Consider the following 19744-nt stretch of genomic DNA (forward strand, 5'->3'; position numbering starts at 1 on the left):
CGGGGCAAGGGGGGGGGACTTGCTGCTGTGTTCAATGACAGTTTTAAATGTCGGCTTCTTCCCACAGGTGCATACTCCTCTTTTGAACTACAATTGTTTGTGGTGGAGTTCGCAAGCCCTGTGTTGTGTGCAGTTGTCTATCGCCCTCCGAAATATAATAAGGGCTTTATCCATGAGTTCTCTGAGTTTGTGGCTGACATCCTCCCAAAATATGACAAGCTCCTGATCTGTGGGGATTTTAATGTTCACGTTTGTTGCCCATCTGACCAATTTGCCACTGACTTCAAAAGCCTGTTGGCAACTTTTAATTTAATTCAATCAGTGGATAAACCAACGCACCATCTTGGGCACACATTGGACCTTATTATTTAATTCGGGCTCTCAGTTTCCCTCAAGGAGATTTCTGAGACTGCAATCTCAGATCATCTCCCTATTGTTTTTGAACTGATAGCGCCCCAATCAGTCAGCAAACCTCTTGCTCCATCCTGTCAGCGGCGTATCATCACTCCCTCCACTGCCGATGAATTTACTGCTGCTTTCAATGACTCACAGTTTCTTGCCTTGAACGGCTTGGCTTCCCCTCTCTGTCCTGATCATTTTTTCTCCTCCTTCCACTCCACCTGTGCTGGGATCCTGGACAAAATTGCCCCTTTTAGGCAATAATCTGCCAAACCAAGAATGGACCCCTGGTTGAACGACACCACCCGTGTCATCAGGCATCGTTGCAGAACGCAGATGGAAGAAAGACAAACTGCATGTGTCTCTGGAAATGTTAAGGGACTGCCTCACTGATTATCAGAGAGCTGTACGTGAAGCAAAATCTCAGTACCTCTCTAATATTATTTCTAGCAGCAGTCATTGTCCCAAGGTGTTATTTGATACAATTAATGCTGTTGTTAACCCATGCACTTCTGCCGTGACGGATGTTTCAATAGCCACTTGAGAACTTTCTTCATCATTTTGTTGACAAAGTGGATTCTGTCAGAAAAGACACCAGTAAGAGTGTCATTACGAACACTAATAAGGATCTGCTTGCTGCCCGAGCTCATTCTGCTGTGTTTGACCAGTTTGAGTTGGTCTCCCTCAATTGTCTCGGTGACGTAGTGAAATCTCTGAAACCTACAAATTGCCCATTGGATATCGTCCCTGCTAAGGTGCTGAAAATGGTTTTTAATACTGTGGGGCCCAGTCTCCTGGTTTTTATTAAATCCTGCCTCAGATTAGGAACTGTCCCAGCTGCCTTTAAACATGCTGTGGTCAGGCCCCTTCTTAAAAAGCCTAATCTTGACCCCTCAGTGTTATCAAATTTTAGACCTGTTTCCAATCTGCCCTTTCTTTCTAAAGTTTTAGAAAAGGTTGTTTTTATACAATTACAGTCCTTTCTTGAAGACAACTCTGTTCTTGAAAAATTCCAATCTGGGTTTAGGTCTCGTCACAGCACCGAGTCTGCACTGTTAAAGGTTCACAACGATATTGCTCTGTCTGTTGATGCCAAGTGCCCCGTTGTCTTAGTGCTGCTTGATCTCACAGCAGCCTTTGACACGGTGGACCATTCAGTCCTCCTGTCACGCCTAAATAATTATGTTGGCATCCACGGCACTGCATTGAAGTGGTTTACATCCTACTTGATCAGTAGAACCTTCTCCGTCATGGTTGGTCATCTGTCCTCGTCCAGTGCTCCTCTCTCCTGTGGAGTCCCACAAGGATCTATTCTTGGCCCTATCCTCTTTTCATTATACATGTTACCACTTGGGTCAATTATAGCCAGGCACAACCTCTCTTTTCACTGTTATGCAGATGACCTACAAATCTATCTGCCAGTGAAGCCAAATAGTAACATTGCACAGTGTTCTTTGCTTGATTGTATTTCTGATGTTAAGCTGTGGTTGGCCCAAAATTTTCTTCATTTAAATGGTGATAAACTGAATGTATTGTGTTTGGGGATACTGTGACGGCTGGCTTTGGCACCTTGTCTTCAAAACTCAGTTCAACCATCAGGAATCTGGGAGTGACCTTCGACAGTCATCTGAGGTTTGACAAACAAATCGGCAATGTTGTCAGGACTGGTTTCTTCCAGTTACGTCTTCTGGCCAAAGTTAAAATGTTTTTAAGCCGTCACGACCTTAAGAAAGCCATACATGCTCTAATAAGTTCAAGGATAGACTACTGCAATGCACTTAATGTTGGCGTCTCCCAGTCTTCTCTTAGTCGCCTTCAACTTGTGCAAAACGCTGCTGTCCGTCTTTTGACCAACACTAACAGACGTGTGCACATCACTCCTGTTCTTAACTCCCTTCATTGGCTTCCTGTCCTTTATAGAATTGACTTTAAACTTTTAATGTTTGTTTTTAAAGCTCTTAACGGCCTCGCCCCATCGTATTTATCTGAGCTTTTAACTGTCCGTAATCCTGGTAGAGCTCTGAGGTCAACTAACCAACCATTGCTGGAAGTGCCTAGGTCAAAATATAAACACTGGGGTGACCGAACATTTTCTGTTGCAGCTCCCAGGCTCTGGAATAAGCCCCCCGCAGAGATGCGTGTTATTTCTGACTGGGCCTCTTCAGATCCAAGCTAAAAACCTATTTATTTAGGATGGCTTTTAATAACCAGTAGCGTGATGACATTTTTTAAACCTTATTTTATCTTATTTTATTTTGTTGTATTTTATTGCTTTCACTGTTTTTATTGTTTTAAATTGTTGTTTTTTATTTATTCTTTTTACTTATTACATGCTGTAAAGCACTTTGGTACACCGAAAGGATTGTTGTAAAGGGCTGTATAAATAAAGTACATTTACATTTACATTACATCTACCGATGGTCACGTGACTTTATTACTTTTCTTATTACAGTCCTTACCTTCTCTGTTATCTGTTGTTTGTCTAAAATTGTCATGTCATTTATTTTACCACAAATTATTTAGTCAATAAACATATATATAATCGTTTGTCTTTGTCTGGAACTTAATTTTAATGTGGAGAACCAATGGATACGTGCAAAGAAGTCACTACTTCAGAATATTGAGACCGAATGAATTGATTTTGAATGGACTCTAACCGTCCAAGCCAACTGGTACAGTTAGGTGTTTGGAATAATATCCTCTGGATTGTTCCAAGAACCAAACACGGAGTAGTGTGTGAGCAGTGTCTCCTACATATTATATATTTATGGTGCTGCCCATGTCAGGACCCCATATACTATCCTACAGAGGGAAGGTGTCCAAACAAAATATCATAATTCACCCAGGCATGTGACAATCAGACACACTCAGACACACTTTGTGAACAACCAAAATCCCAGGGGAGCACAGCACACAGGGAGGGAAGGGACACCGCCACCCTGATCACCAGCACCACCACCGGCCTCTGGAAAAAAAAGGAATAAAAGAATAGTCAGAAGAGAAAAAAAATAGTATAACATGGGCAAATTATGGTCAAACCAAACAAAATATCTGTTGCCCAGATTAACCCAACTATAAAGAAACGAAAGCAAATTATATGGAGAAATTGAACTCATGAATGTCGACCCATCTGTTGATGATAACTGTGTAATGTTCATCCAAACTGTACAAATAGTTCACTGCAACATTACAATATCAGCTGCCTTCATTTACCTGAGTCACCTTAGACATCATCACAACAGTTGCCCCCCTGAGAGATTTGGCAGGAGCTGCCACTGGAGCTGGTGGAGCTGTCAGAGTCAGGAAAACAAGAGGTTACAGAACCACAGCCACAGGAGACTGATTTAGCACAGGAACTGGAGACAGCTGCAGCTCAGCTCAGACAGGTTGCTGCAGAACAGGAACAGAGGACTGCTGCAAGGCAGAGCAGGAGGCCGGCAGCTGGAGGTCTGGACGGGGATCAGGAAAGACCGCCAGTCCGGCTCTGGAGCGAGTCTGCTGACCTGCAGACCAGGAAGCAGGAACAGGTGTCGACTGGGCCGCCGACTGAGGACCAGGAACTGGTGGACCTGCTGGTGGAGCTAGATAACAAGTCAGAATCAACAAAGTCAATGAATGAAGTTCATCCTCTGGGGACCAAGAATGCGTGTAGAAAATGTCATGTCAGTCTATCCATCCATCCTTGGTCCAGGTCCAATCCATGTGGACTAAAGTAGTGGAGCAACAGACATTAGCATCCACAGAGCAACACTGCTATTGTGTCTAAAAAGACAATAAAAGAAGAGACAGTCATGTTGATATGAACATTAGAGAAACACATCATGGAGCTGAAACATGATCCTGCTTCATCATTTGGACTCGTTCACCTCAGCCGACACGTTCAACAGCACACAGGTTTTTGTATTACTCTTTCTCACTGTGGGAAGAAATGATTACCTCGCCTTTCTCTCTGGAACTAAACTGTTTGTAACAGGTAAGAATAAAGCTTCATTTTCCTTCAGTTGTTTTATTGAACAAGTTGAAAATGTGTTTTTAATGAGTTTCTGCTGCTTCAGGCTTTACATGTTAGTTTGTTCATAATTAGTAGAGAATTCTTGCAGCCGTGCAGCTATTGTTCCATAAAAAGGTTCATAACTCCTGAAAAGATATTTAAATCTCACTGCACAGCTGAAGTTCTTCTTTATTTCTGCTGGAGATCAAACTGATTCATAGAGAAAAAGTTTGATATTGGCAATGTTACAAATATACAGTATTTGATCCTCTCAGTAATTCAGCACAATGGGCGCCGTTTAGCTCAGTTGGTAGAGCACATGTCCTGTGTGCCGAGGCTCTGCAGCGGCCCGGGTCCCTTTGCTGCGTGTCACTCTCCCTCTCTCTTCCCCTGTTTCCTGTCATGTCTTCAGCTGTACAATCAATAAAGCCATAAAAGGCCAAAAAAAAGTAATTCAGCACCATCTCTTGTTTTTATAAAACAACATCATATATGATATTAAACATAATTTAATAAATGTCAGTAAGTGTCTTTGAAAAAATATGACTTTAAATATGTTGTTTAAGATCATGAATAAATCATTATGAAATGGTGAAATGTATTTTATATGATGGTACATATGTCTGTTAGTGTGAAATATATTTATACATGAAGACAAACACATATTGAATATGATTTTACAAGAAATATAAAATATACTGATCATAATTAAATATAAAAATATTATATATTTTTAAAAAATTATACTGTGTGATTTGCAATGTCACATGAAATTATGTATTTTCTATGTTGATTGACTTTTAAATAATTTATACATAATGATAAATATATTCATTAATAATTTAATGCATAATAACATGTAACAAAAGAAAAATGTCAAACCAAATTTCAAATACAAAGTAAATGTATTAGCAGCGGATGGTCGTAAAAATTGTGTATGACATATTTTAAATTATGTTACATTATATCATATTATATTATATTAAAACATTCCTGTAAAGGATCAATAAATTCTCACCTTTCTTCATGTTATATTACAAAGCAGTTATTATTCATATTCAACATATCTGAACATTTCATTATAATTGTGTATGAATGTTAAAATACTGAAAAATAATAATTATGATATTATTGATGAACTGATTTGTTTTTCTTTAGCAGCTGAACTAAAGTACACACTGGAAAATCTTTAACATGTTAGACATGTTGCAATAAATTTAAAAAGTATTTAATTTGAATGTAAATATATATTTTATTGTAAAATATATATTAACAAAATATTTAAAGCATCTTTTAAATTTTGCAAAGGAGCATTTTCGTGATTAAATCATACTTTATATCATTAAACCAAGAAAGTTTTACCTCCTTTTATATAAAATAACATCTTTTTTCACATTACATATATGAAAACAGGTATTTGTAATTGTGTATTAAATCATGAAATTCAAGATGCATTTTAAAAAAATATTTATAATATGTTGTGGATAATGTCAACATGAAAATGTTAGCGCGTATTAAACTTGAGGGTAACTATGTCCTTTATTATAATCTGTCTTTTATCATGATACAGATGAAGATTTTCCATTGTATGAAAATATGATGTTATATTATTATTAGTAAGAGTCATAATAATGATGAATGTGCACATTGAAAGAAAGAAGTGCTGAACACATGATGTTGTTTGTCCCCATATAACATATGATGACATGACATGATGAGTGTGTTTGATGTGCAGGTGAATCCAGTCTATGTGTTGAACTTTGTGCTGTATTGATGAGTAGTTTAGTGATCAGAGTCCATGTAGTTTCCAGGATCACACTGAATGCAGTGCAGTGCTGGAAGCTGCTGTTGACTGTGTCAATGTGTGTCTGTGTTGCTTGTTGCTGCTGTCAAGCTTCAGATGAGAAGGTAGTGAAGCCCGTGGTGAGCGTGTACCCAGCAGCATCCAGAGCCCACCTGGAGGGGAGGAGCTCCCTGCTGTGTGTGGCCTCAGCCATGTTTCCTCCTCTGGTCCGCTTCTCCTGGATAAGACAAAAGGAGGATCAGGTGGAGTCGCTCCCTGCTGAGGGAGAGCAGCTGGAGCTCAGTGAGTCGGGATGTACCGCCACCATCTTGCCGCTGGATCAGGACGCTCTCGACACGTATAAATACCGCTGCTCCGTCCACCACGAGGGGGGCACAGTGGAGGCCCAAACAGAACAAGGTAATGAGTGTGTTGTGCTGAAGACAGAAAGAAAGAAAGAATCTTCTGACCTGGCCATGTCTCCGACCTGCACTTGGGTTGCCGTGTTACGTGAGCACTGACTGTGCTGCACATTGAAAGTGGGGGATGGTTACTGATGTGGATCTCAGGTCAGAGAGAGAGTGACAGGCCTGATAATAAAGCTTTGTTAGCTGCTGAGGATGTTTATGAATCATCTGAATGTCAAACCTGTTAACTTATCTGGTCAGCTGCTGCTGTTGCTGCTGTTCAGTGTTCTTCCTCATACCTAGAATGTTTCACATTGTGCTGAAATTCACTGACTAATAATTAGACATATTGCCGGGCATGTGTAACTATTTAATTGAAGTACAACCTCTTTCACTTTCCTAATGCATAATCACAAGTAGGTAATAATGTGTCATGTTGACCTGCTGCTGTAAGTAGTAGTGTGCAGGCTGCAGCAGTTGTTTGTCCTTCTCTGTCTGCTGCAGCTACATGTTTCTGTTGTACAGTAATAATCAGGCTAATCGACTCTATAACTGTCCAGATAACCTCAGGAAAGTGTTGCAGAAGCTGCTGGAGAAGAACCTTCTAATCTGCATCTACACCTGAAGCATCAGACAATTATAATAAATGTGGTCTCTGATTTACTGCTGTGTTATTTCTATTTTTATTGTTGTTGTTTTTATTGCTAATTAATATCACAGTTAAACCTTGTTACTAATTAAAAACAGGTCAGATTAAATGAAGCTTATGTGTACAGTGCCTACTTTATATGAAGTAGAATGACACAACAGACTTCATGCAGTGGTGTAACAGTCTGGATGTACTGTATGTTTGAATACAGCTGCAGTTCAAACAACAAGCAGAAGCATCACATCCAGCGCACCACCTACCTCCATCGTAACGCAGCCTGCAGCAGGTGAGTTCTTTACATACAAAGACAATCACTGACCATAGCACCATTCTGAAGAAATTTAGACTGTCTGTCTTCTGTCTGTGTGTGTGTGTGTGTGTGTGTGTGTGTGTGTGTCAGTGTCCTTCCAGTCTCAGTGCAGGGTGAAGCTGCTCTGTGTGCTCTACACAGTGCTGATAGTGAAGAGTCTGGTGTACTGCAGTGGACTCTCTCTGCTGAGGATCCTCTGAAACAAGGGACCGTCCACCAACTGCTCACATGCTGACTGACTGTTTTCTGCTCGCCTTTTCTCACCATCAAATCTCATCAGTTCGTCTCATTGATCACTTTGATCAGCACTCACAAATGTCAATGTTCATGTTTTGTGGTTGGTTGTAAAATGTATCTTTTGATGCACAGGTTAGATTCAGTCATCCTACATATATAAATACATATATACACATATATATCTGCAGTGACTGAGTATAAATTCTGTGCTATAGTGTTATTTTCATCCTCTAGTTTATTTCCACATTGAATTGTGACTTGTATAATAATAGAACATGAAGCTGAATCATTAGCTGTCTGCTAGATATTTGATTGTTTTAGTATTTTTCTCTTCTTGTCTTTCTTTTTAATACATTATGCAGAGTGTGGCAGCTTTGTTCAATTCTTTCAGTGTAACATTCTCAATAAAGTGAAAAATCACAGTGTGTGTTTTAGAAACAGTCTTGTTTTTATGGATTTCAGTTTGTCTTCAGAGCAAATCATCAGAAACAGAATCAACTTCATGGACCTTGTATGTTGACGCCTACAAGTCATTTGACTCTGGTTGTAATTAGCTCTCAATATACTTTCACACAGCAGCAAGAACAAATGTAGAGGAAGATGTGAATATTAGCATACAGCTAAACAAGGACAACAAAGCTAAAGAAAGAGAAGCAAACAGAAACATATAGCTATTATATACAAGTCAGTAGGTGTGGCTGTGCCACCAGGTTCAGTGCTGAGCCCCTTTTATAATTGTGTCAGTGTGGATGTCAAACTCTACGCTGATGACACTGTTGTTTACACACATGAACAAACAGCAGAGCGAGCTGCTTTCAAGCTACAACTGCTATAAAATGATCACCCAGCAGCTTCATCAGTCGCCCTCAGTTTGAATGATGGCTGTGTTTATTTTTTATCAACTGATAAAATATAATTTAACTCTCTCAGCTTTTACACCAGAATCATTCAGTGTGTTTTGACAGCAGTTACACATCTTCACATGAGTGTTTTTGAGTTTGTAAGTCAGACAAAAACAGCCGTGAAACTTAAAAACAGGCTTCATGCCACAGTAACATGTCACATTTGGAGCTGTGTGAGTGAAGCACAGACAGCTGCACTGATGCAAACTGAAGCTAGAAGCTGACTGACAGGAGATCAGTGGCTCAGTGGGGTTAACCAGGTGAACTGTTGGAAACTGACCACTGATTGAGACGGACACACGACTCTGATGGCTCTGACAGCAGCTCTCTGATCAGCTGGAACCTCATTATGAGACCTGAGGTGAACCAACATGGACGCTCCACTTCAGCTTCACTAAACAACAAGACGACTTGTTTGTCTCTGTGGTTTGTGTTTCTGTCTGAGTGGTTTGTGTTCTGTTGCCCTGATCGATGAGAACAGATGAACCACATGTTCCTGTAAATGTTACAGTCGAGGAGTCACTGCTGCAAATCCTCTCGTTGTCAGTTAAACACTTTGAGGGAGAAAAGTTTGAATTTATCTGAAATTGTATTTTTTACAGGGACAGTTTATGAGAGTATGGAAGATTTCAGAAACACCAACATTTAAAAATTTTCTTTCGCTGCAAAAACTCTTTAATGTGAGAAGATCTCTTATTATCAATCAAGATGTACAAATCATGTATTATCATCATAAAAATATGATAATTTACTGCACGTTATTATATATATATATATATATATATATATATATATATATATATATATATACACAGTTTTATTAAATTGTGTTTTAGTGGTTTAAATAAATTAATCAAGTAAAATATGAGAAAATGAACCCTTATTAACACTGAGTAATATACAGTATATTATTTTTCTTCTTCTGGCTGAAAATTAAACATTTCTTTGCCCCGTTCCTCAAAATAAACTGAAGTATATTTCATTTTCACTGGATGTTTCTGTAGTTTTGTGTGTATATCACATGTTTTTATGTGTCAGCTGTTACATTCACTAAATATTTAAAAACATTGCATCATGATTAATCTATTATCAGTATTATTTATATGATGGTGAATAAGACAGATGGAAGCTGAGACAGTGAGTACTGAGCGCTGTAACTGTTGTAACTGTCATTGTGTTGTTCATGTGAAAAAGTGCAGCTAACGGTAAGGAGGCTGCAGAGCAGAAACCCACACAGCCCGTCTGCTGCAGGAAAGGAAGTGCTGGTTGGCTCTCAACAGTTTTTTATGAGTCCTAATAACCACTGAGAACAGATTCATATCTGCTGCTGTACACACTCATCAACTCTTCTCCCTCTCTGGACCGCTTTGTCTTTTCTCTTGTTGTCTGGAAGCCTTTTTTCCAACAGTGACCCCCCACCTGGAGCTCACGTCCATGGACTTTATAATGGTGATGTGATTTCAGCCATCAGAGTTTCACTTTACAGTTCACTTTTGGTGTTGAAGAGAGCCAACAAGTCCTAATAGAAAACTGACAAAAGGCTTCTTTGTCAGCGGCCTCCGCAACAACACATGTGAGTGTTTCCTGTTCTGACGTCTCAGTGGTTCATGACTGCTGAGGATGTGTCTGTTACACTGACTGGTTGGAGGAGCTCAATCATGAAAAATGATTCTTGTTCATTTTCAGCGACTCAAAGTGCTTTTCCATCAAATTTGAAGGGACCTTTAATGAGAGCTGTGGAGTCTCGTCTCATGTCAAACCTGATCTGAAAAATGTACAGCTGCTGTCAAGTCAAATACTACGGCTAAGCTTGGCCCACAGTGGATCGTTCTGTATCACATTGTTCAGTGGGTCGATCCAGTGAATTACAGAACTGTCCTGAAGGACACAGGTCGGGATCTATGGGTGGTTCATGAGTGTAACTTGAAGGAGCTGAGGTGGAGGCTCAGGAGAGGGAAGTGTGTGTGTGTGTGTGTGTGTGTGTGTGTGTGTGTGTGTGTGTGTAGTACTTCTCTTTTATTTGGGCTGAACCTCTCACTCCCTCTGGACTGATTGCAGTGTATTCAGATCACCTGCTGCAGGTGTGGAGACTGGCTCCTAATTAACAAGTGGGAGCAGCTTGAGTCATTCCCCTAACAGCCAATCAGGGTGAGACGTTGCCCTTTTGTGAAGGCTTAGGGGAGGTGGGGAATAACAACTGAGACCGGTCCTATCCTCCTTCTGATTCTGTCCTGGACTCACTGCAGACCTGATCCAAACACACTGTCAGTCAGAACCTCTGCTCTGTTGAACCTTCTTGCTGTCCATTTAATATTGTACAAGAGTGAATGTTGCCAACCTCTACTGTCAAGAACTCCGACATCCTTCAACCATTATAGCTGTTTTGGCTGTGATTACTAAGTCAATTATTAATCAGATTTACAAATAGTTTAGTAACGTTTTATGACACTGAATTATTGAATTGTTTATCTTTTCCCATCTTCAAGGGTGGTCATTGTAAATAATAATCCTTTTAATGCTCCATGAGTACTAAATAATTATGCCTTGCCTGATGCAGTGCATAGTATTATGGTGCCCCGTGTGAGACATTTACGCAATGCACCATGATATTGGTGCCCCATGTGACGAAGTGTACTGTTGGATTTATCAAATTTATAACCCATTTGAATATCCAAAATATTTGAGGTAATCAACTGCCACTTTGAGCCAATTTCTATTTCTGCTATTGATTAAAGTTGAAGTCCTCTTTAGGAATTGTGAGAACTTCCAAGGTTTGGACTTTATTTTTTATCCAGCACATCTCACAGATGGTGGTCAACACCTCTAACTTGTTGTTGTGCTCCTCAAACCATCCTGAGCCATGTTTGCTTTGTGTCATGGCGCATTGTCCTGCTGAAAGTGTCAGGTTCTGGGGTAAACGGGGATACTGAGGGGAAAGGGGTTAGACCCAAACGCAATAAATCAGGGGACAAGAGGGAAGAGCAATAATGAACAAAAGGCGAGCTTTATTTTAAAGCTGAATGCAAAACCAAAACAGGGACAAAAGAACAAAGTAGCAACTGAACAGCGAAACAACAAAGTGCAAAGGAAAAAGGCAAAGTACAAACCAAAACCAAAGTTCAAATCAAAATGCAAAATGCAAAACTCGAAATCCAAAAACACATACCAGAAGGAATAGGGTGCCGACGGGAGCAGGCATGAGCAGGGACAGACGGACCAAACGGAAGACATACAATGACCGGACAGGGAGTGAAGGGAAACACACAGACTAAATACACAGACACTGATTACCAGATGAGGAACAGGTGAGGAGAGAGGAGGGAGGAAGCCAGGTGGGTTAACAAAGGGGAGGAGCACAGAGGAGCAGACCAGGAGGGAACAAGGCAGACAGACAGAGGGAGACAGAGGGCAGACCACAGGAAAAACTTAAAGGGACAAGGCATGAAAAATCACAAAAAACACAAGGCAAAATCCGGAATCATGACAGAAAGAGGCCACAACCATCAGGGAATATTGTTTCCATGAAAGGGTGTACATGGTCTGCAACAATGCTTAGGCAGGTGGTACGTGTTAAAGTAACATCCACATGGTTGGCAGGACCCAAGGTTTCCCAGCAGAACATTGCCCAAAGCATCACACTGCCTCTGCTGGCTTGCCTCCTTCCCATAGTGCATCCTGGTGCCGTGTGTTCCCCAGGTAAGCAATGCAAACGCACCCAGCCATCCACGTGATGTAAAAGAGATGTGATTCATTAGACCAGGCCACCTTCTTCCATTGCTCGGTGGTCCAGTTCTGATTCTCACGTGCCCATTGTTGGCCCATTCGGCGGTGGACAGGGGTCAGCATGGGCACCGTGACTGGTCTGTGGCTATGCAGCCCCATACGCAACAAACTGTAATGCACTGTGTATCCTGACACCTTTCTATCAGAACCAACATTATCTTCTTCAGTAATTATAGCAACAGCAGCTCGTCTGTTGGATAAGACAACATGGGCAAATCCTTCGCTCCACATGTGCATCAATGAGACTTGGCAGTCCACGACCCTGTCGCCGGTTCACCACTGTGCCTTCCTTGGACAACTGCAGCATGGGAAGACCCTACAAGAGCTGCAGTTTTAGAGAAGCTCTGACCCAGTTGTCTAGCCATCACAATCTGGCCCTTGTCAAATTTGCATACAAACTACTATTTTAATATATGACACAAATATATATTTACCACGATATCATGTTATTTAAAATATATTTTCTAGCTGCTGTTCAGACGTCCCTCGATCCCAAAATCTCCCTGTAGAGTCAAAGTGACAAAGACTTTGTGAGCAGACTTACTGATCACATGTCATCTGCTGTCATAAACATGATCTTTACTTCATTCACTCGTCGCTCCTGATTGAAATCTGCTTTAAATGGAATAACAGCGTCAAACCAAAGCAGACAAATGTCAGTGTGTTCCTTTAAGAAGCTGAAGGAACAGTTATGATACATTTCATATTATCTGAAGGGATGTTTGTTCTGTTCTGTGTGTTCTAACTCTGAACACTTGGATCATTTTCACCATGAAACACTGTTGGAAGAATGACAACATGTTGCAGCTGTCTCAGCAGACAACACATGTGTGACATTACATGTGTCTTTACGCTGTTAGATCGCTGTCACACCAATAAATCAGCTCTTCCACCACGGCTGTGTGACACATTTCAAACTAAAGCTGATCACATGCTGGATTTCTGTGTTTGCTGCTGGTGCTGACATTAAACATCACAGAGAAACACCACCACCCTGTGGTCAGTCACGGGAAGTGCAGGGACATCCACGTGATGCTGATGACGCTCCGCCCTCTTATTTTACTGGCGACAAACCCACAGTGACATCTAGTGGATAAAAAACACACAGCAGTAAATGAGGAGTATTACTGGCATTATTGTTGGTACTACTTCTAAAAATACTTCAAATACTTTTTCTACTGCAACTATATTATCAACTATATTATTACTATATTATTCTGCTGCAGCCTGTTACAGTAGATGGTGTCATATTACTCTGACATGTACTATACTAACTATAACTATAGAAGTCTAACTAATCACAGCACTGTGTCACTTCACTTGAGACAGTACTGCAGTATTAGTTGAAGTACATCTCTGCTGGTGGGTACTGTGTGTATTTGTACTGCTTGCCTTGTAAGTTGGAGTTGAATTGCTCTTCTATAGTTTCTATTTTGATTTGTCTTCTTATTGGGCACTTTTGACAGACAGAGACAAATGATGTGGTCCTGCTGATAGTTTCATCACATCAGAAAACACTTCTATGTGTCGTTTTAAAGCTCACTTACAAACCACACATTGTCTCTTTTCAATGGAACCACTTTTTGGACCCGACCTCTGCCTGAATACCACCTGTTTCACATCCCAGGAGGGTTTTTACAGGCAGAAGCACAGCTGTGGTGGCTTCACCAGTGTCTCCCATTGTGGCTGACCTCTACATGGAGGAAGTAGAGAGCAGAGCCCTGAGCTCCTTCCAGGGAACAGAACCAGAACCACTGCTTCACATATGAGGAGCACAGCTGGATTTCAACTCTTCTGAAGCCTCCGCTGGCTTCGTCTTTACAAACTGACCCTCTGAACTTTATCTGACGTTCTGCTGGAGATCCCAAAGTTTACAACAATACCAAATGTGTCAGGCTGGATTTTGGGGAAATGTGTGTAAAATGATGCAGCAGACATGTTGAAATGTTCCATTTGATGGAGTCTTGGCTTTGAATCTTTCCCTCAGTGAAACATCCTGTAGCTTTAATGAAGAGACTGAACAACAGGAGACACAATAAAGATGTGACACTGTGTGTGGAAAAGGTTTGATGTGTCATAGAAATGAAATGATTCAGTGAAATGACAGAAATGTAAGGGGACGTTTAAGGCTTCAAATCACAGTGGAGGAGTTTTGTGGATTTGTCCTTTTGTCTTTTCATCACAGCTGTTCAACAACAGATAACAGTCTGTGCTACTAAATTCACCACCAACCTGAATGTGTTGCTGCTCACATGAATGTGGGTTTCTATTTCTATCACACGGCAGCTTCAGCCGAGCCATCGATCGGCAGCGGCGGCCTTATCTGTGAGCCGCAGGGGCTGATGGGAGCTCTGAGGACCTGTTAGAAACCACGTGGCCCTCGTCTGATCTGGCAGCTCGTCCTGGTTTGGCCTCAGCTGCGTCAGAGCGCCACTTCTCCCCAGGTTCACCAGAGGAAACACCACTGCACAAAATGCTTTTCCTCCCAGCTGCTGCTCTGTGCTGTCTGTGTTCAGGTGAGTGTTTCCAGCCAATCAGGAGCCAACAAAGTCCACCTGGAACAAACACTGTCACACTGACCTTCATCTATCTGTCTGCTTCTCTACAGCGCTGGTTGCCATGGCAGCACAGCTGATTCAGAAGGATTTAACATTGACCAGGAGAGTTGATGGAAACGTCTCCTTCAGCTGTCGAACTGACCAGTGTGACAGTGGCATGCCAGTCGTCTGGTACCAGAAGAAAGACACAGAAACATTCACAAGGATTCTGTATCTTGACCAATACAATTGTAACATAATTCACAGGTACGATCATCCTCAGAAAAATGATTTCTCAGTTGTGAATAACCAGAACAGCTGTGAGTTGAAGATCCAGAACATTAAACTCCTTCATTCAGCCACCTACTACTGCTCCTGTTGGGAGAGTGATGCCCACAGTGAGAAATGATGCGAGCAGCCTGAACAAAAACCAACAGATGAACAGACGTCAAACAGTGTTTTTGACAGGAAGAGAGCAGTAAACCACAGCCAAGGTTCACTTGTTTCACCTCCATCTCAGCCACAGTCACAAACACACTGAACTGAGGGATTTATTTCATATTCTATTTATTTATATTTTGATCAGATATTCCAGCAGGTTTATTGTTGTTTCACACAGAGAGGAAAAAAGGAGACAAACACAAACACAATGAGAAAATAAAGAGGAAAATAATTCAATGACAAACTCAAACATAATCCAGATGAATCAGTAAAACAACAAACATACTTCAGAATATTTCAATAAAATGATATCAAACATCATCAAATATTTACAGCCCAACGTCCTGCTGCTGAATAAAGTCCATCCGTCCCTCACAACACTAATGTGCTCTGAATGAAAACACTTCCAGCAGCACTTGTTGTTTAACTCCTTTCAGCACATTTCACCACATCATTTCACTTTAGTGCCTTTTAAAAGACAAATCTTGGACACATCCGTGTACTTTGTGGCCATTTCGATTTCTGTTCTGAGGTCGAAAAACGGAAACAACTTGTTTCCCATATTTTCTGCAAAATCTGAAAATCAGGAAAACAGAAAAACAGAAAAGGATTTGTGTCCAGTTTTTTATTTTCAAATCTGTAACTGAAAAACAGGAAATTACTCATTGACTGATTGTAGGTGTTGTGCTCATCAGTGGAAATTGGGAACAATGATAACAGCTATTCTTCATTTCAGATTTTGCCTTGCATCTTTTTTAAAGACCTGAAGGAACTCTTTGCCACCAAAACACTGGATCCGATCCTGAGACCAGCATTGTCGTCCCGATCACATCCACAGAGCTGACTGGTGCATTTGATTTATTGATTGCTGTCGGGATGTTCACAGATTTTCTATAAATAAAACAAACATGCTCCTAGAATAACTGACCGACCCGAGTTTGAACAGAAAGCATTCAGAATCCTGTCAGACTGACAGAATGGCAGGATTCAGAGGAACAATGGTCCAGAGAGAGTCAGAGAAAACTTCTTCATCAAAGCTCCAGAAGATCATTTGTAACCTGCGTTATAGTAACAATATTTACACATTTGTATGTTGTGCAATTTGCCAACACAACTGTGTAAATACAAATTCCAGGTTTTTTATTTTTATTATACTTTATTAATCCCCGGGGGGAAATTATTGTATCAGATATATATTACATGCGACATGCAAACACACCTGAAATTCTCTGCATTTGACCCATCACTAGCTGCAAATACACACACACCCTGCAAGCTAGGAGCAGTGGGCTGCTGTGACAGCGCCCGGGGAGCATATGGGGGTTTGATGCCTTGCTCAAGAGCACCTCGGCAGTAGTCAAGGCATATTGTGGTCGGTAGCTGGACTTGAACCAGACTTTGAGCAGAAATTAGAAACAAAAGCAGAGATAGATTGGCTTGTAGCCACATATGTTGTGGAGGAAATGTTGCCTGTTTCCACGGTGGAATCGCTGTATTTTTGAAACATACTGAGCAAAATACACATAACGTGATTAGGCATATTGTTTAATTTTACAGTGTTAATTGGTAATTAAGGTGCATCTCAGGTGATGTCATGGAGTAATCCAAAAGTAATGTAAGGAGTAGTGTAACTAATTACTTGAAGCAACGAGTAACAAAGTAAATTAAGGCATTACTTTTTTTCGGTAACTACCCCAACACTGTAGCTAACATTAGCATGAGGTGGAGGCAGAGCGTCCGGAGCACATCAGAGGGAAAACCAGAAAACTTTTGGTCCATAAAATATGATCCAGTTGGACTAAAGTTAGTGACGGACTTGAGCGACAGACGGAAGGAAAGTCGGCACTGCTAGCGAGGACGCGCACTTCGGATTGGCAAGTAACCTGAACAGCTCCTCTGCTGCTAATCAAGTGAACACACTTGTCAGCAATATGATGCAGTTCGAAAAAATTTTGACACATATTTAATTCCTAAGAAAAATATGAGTTGAGTGCAGCAGTCTATGGAAGCAGTGGATTGCTTCATCACAGCACCATATGTACTAGTTTGTTGTGGGAAAGCCCGACGAGTCGATTACCGAGTGCAGTAGAGTTCCGCAGCTCAAGCGACAGACGGAAGGAAAGTCGGCACTGCTAGCGAGGACGCGCACTTCGGATTGGCAAGTAACCTGAACAGCTCCTCTGCTGCTAATCAAGTGAACACACTTGTCAGCAATATGATGCAGTTCGAAAAAATTTTGACACATATTTAATTCCTAAGAAAAATATGAGTTGAGTGCAGCAGTCTATGGAAGCAGTGGATTGCTTCATCACAGCACCATATGTACTAGTTTGTTGTGGGAAAGCCCGACGAGTCGATTACCGAGTGCAGTAGAGTTCCGCAGCTCAAGGATGCAAATGTATGATTATTACTCCATTGAAATGCAATCAAAGTTCATATGTGTCTTACCTGCCAGTTTATAACATTTATTATCGAGAGCGGACAGGGAAAAGAATGAAATAGAGTATTCCTAACTGCACTCGGTAATCAACTTGTCGGGCTTCCCCATACCAAGCAAGCTGCTGCAGGAGAGTTGTGAGCTGTGTTCTCTTTCCAGTAGAAATCCGGCAAAGCTAGCAGATGTTTGATGCCTTGAACTATGTGCTGGGACGCTGTTTGTAGTTGATTAAGTTTACTGCTGTTCTGAGCATTATTTGTGGCTATGAGTGGCTTTTTGATGGCGGTCTCTTGCTGGAGTCATAGACTGCAGTGTATTGTTATCGTGCGATCTTTTCTGAGGCTGTAAAAACTACGTAAGCTAGTGGTTGGAAAACTTGATCTCTCGAGGAGGGGTCATACTTGGTGTCACGTGTGGTAGACCATGGAATAAACTTAAGCCGGAATATCCCTTTAACAAAGACCTCACTCTCCCTTAAGCCGTTATAATGGCTTGACAATCAGAGGAAATTAAACAGCAACAGACTGAGTTAAGAGGGGAGATGAGTGCTTCCAAGGCTGCTATGGATGTTGGGCATGTTAAAAGGGAAAAGCAGTACAGATTTAAAGCCAAGGAACAAGCACAGGGACACCAGAGATTTAATAAGACAATGCAAAATAAAGTGAGAAACAAAGCATGTCCCAAATGTGGCAAAACACCATCACACTCAGCGTCCCAGTGCCCTGCTAAGAGTGCAGAATGCCATAACTGTGGTAAACGAGGACATTATGGGAGTGTCTTCAGGTCAAACAGCACGGTGGATGAAGTTGCTGGGGACCTGGATGGACTTTTTCTGGGAGAGCTGGATACCGGAGAGGAACTGTGGAGAGCTGACATTAACATAAGGGGTAGTAAAGTGACATTCAAACTAGACTCTGGAGCTGATGTTACTGCCATTCCAGAACAGATGTTCAGAAAAATGAGACACAGAGGTGAAGAACTTGAAAAAGCTCAAAAACCACTCTATGGTCCTGGTGGGGGTGAACTACTAGTTTGGGGTCAGCTACAGAGACTCTATCATATGGAGAGAGGAGCAACACAGAGAAAATCTATGTTGTGAGAAATCTACATGCAGCGTGTTATGTCCCGGCCTAGGGTATACCGGGGCATGACATATTGGTCTCTCCCTTTTCCCACTCCCAACAATAAAACACCAAAAAACCAACGAATGCAGTCCAAAAATAAGGGGGATTTATTTACCCAAACAAAAAAATGACTTCAGGGTGAGCAATACCTAAAACAATAAACAAAACAAGCTGGTTTTTAAAGCTTTCTTCCCTACCTCAAAACAAAAGTCATCTTACCTTACTCCCCAACCAAAAAACAGGAGAAAAAGGTGCACAAAGAAAAAGGCTACTCACCCCTACTAAAGTGGACTGAAAATAATTTAACAATATTTACAATATTTACAAAGAGATCAAAATCTCTGCTACAACAACAGCGAACATCAATTTCACAAGTCACAAATCAAGCCAGTGAGTGTGAGTGAGAGAGAGAGCGAGAGACGCCCAGGTCTGCAGCAGGCTCCACTTTTAAATGTCCCCAGTCCGTTGGATTCCACCAATCAGCAGCCTCCAGAATTACAACCAATCAGCAGCCTCCACCTGCACTGGCACCTTTTTAGACAGAACAGAAACAGGGAACACAGCACCTCCTCTTGACATGGAGGGAAAACAACACAGACAAATGCGACAAGAATAAATACAAATCATGACCCCCAGGGTCATAACAAGCACTACTGAGCAGACCAGCGTCTGTGAAACTCAAGTTAATAGCTAGAGTTGACACAATAGACCAAGAGACAATCAAACACACATATCCCAAATGCT

General features: G+C 41.2%; 1 protein-coding gene across 1 annotated transcript in view; it reads left to right on the plus strand.

Annotated features, from left to right (window-relative positions):
- LOC115573205 (uncharacterized) overlaps nt 1–19744 on the plus strand; it is a 39216-nt gene that overhangs the window by 13022 nt on the left and 6450 nt on the right. The window contains exons 2-3 of the mRNA XM_030403896.1: nt 4321–4372; nt 6285–6537. Coding sequence (XP_030259756.1) covers nt 4321–4372; nt 6285–6537 — 305 coding nt within the window. The remainder of the gene's footprint in view (nt 1–4320; nt 4373–6284; nt 6538–19744) is intronic.

Source organism: Sparus aurata, chromosome 21 (assembly GCF_900880675.1).
Source record: "Sparus aurata chromosome 21, fSpaAur1.1, whole genome shotgun sequence".
Classification (NCBI taxonomy): domain Eukaryota; kingdom Metazoa; phylum Chordata; class Actinopteri; order Spariformes; family Sparidae; genus Sparus; species Sparus aurata.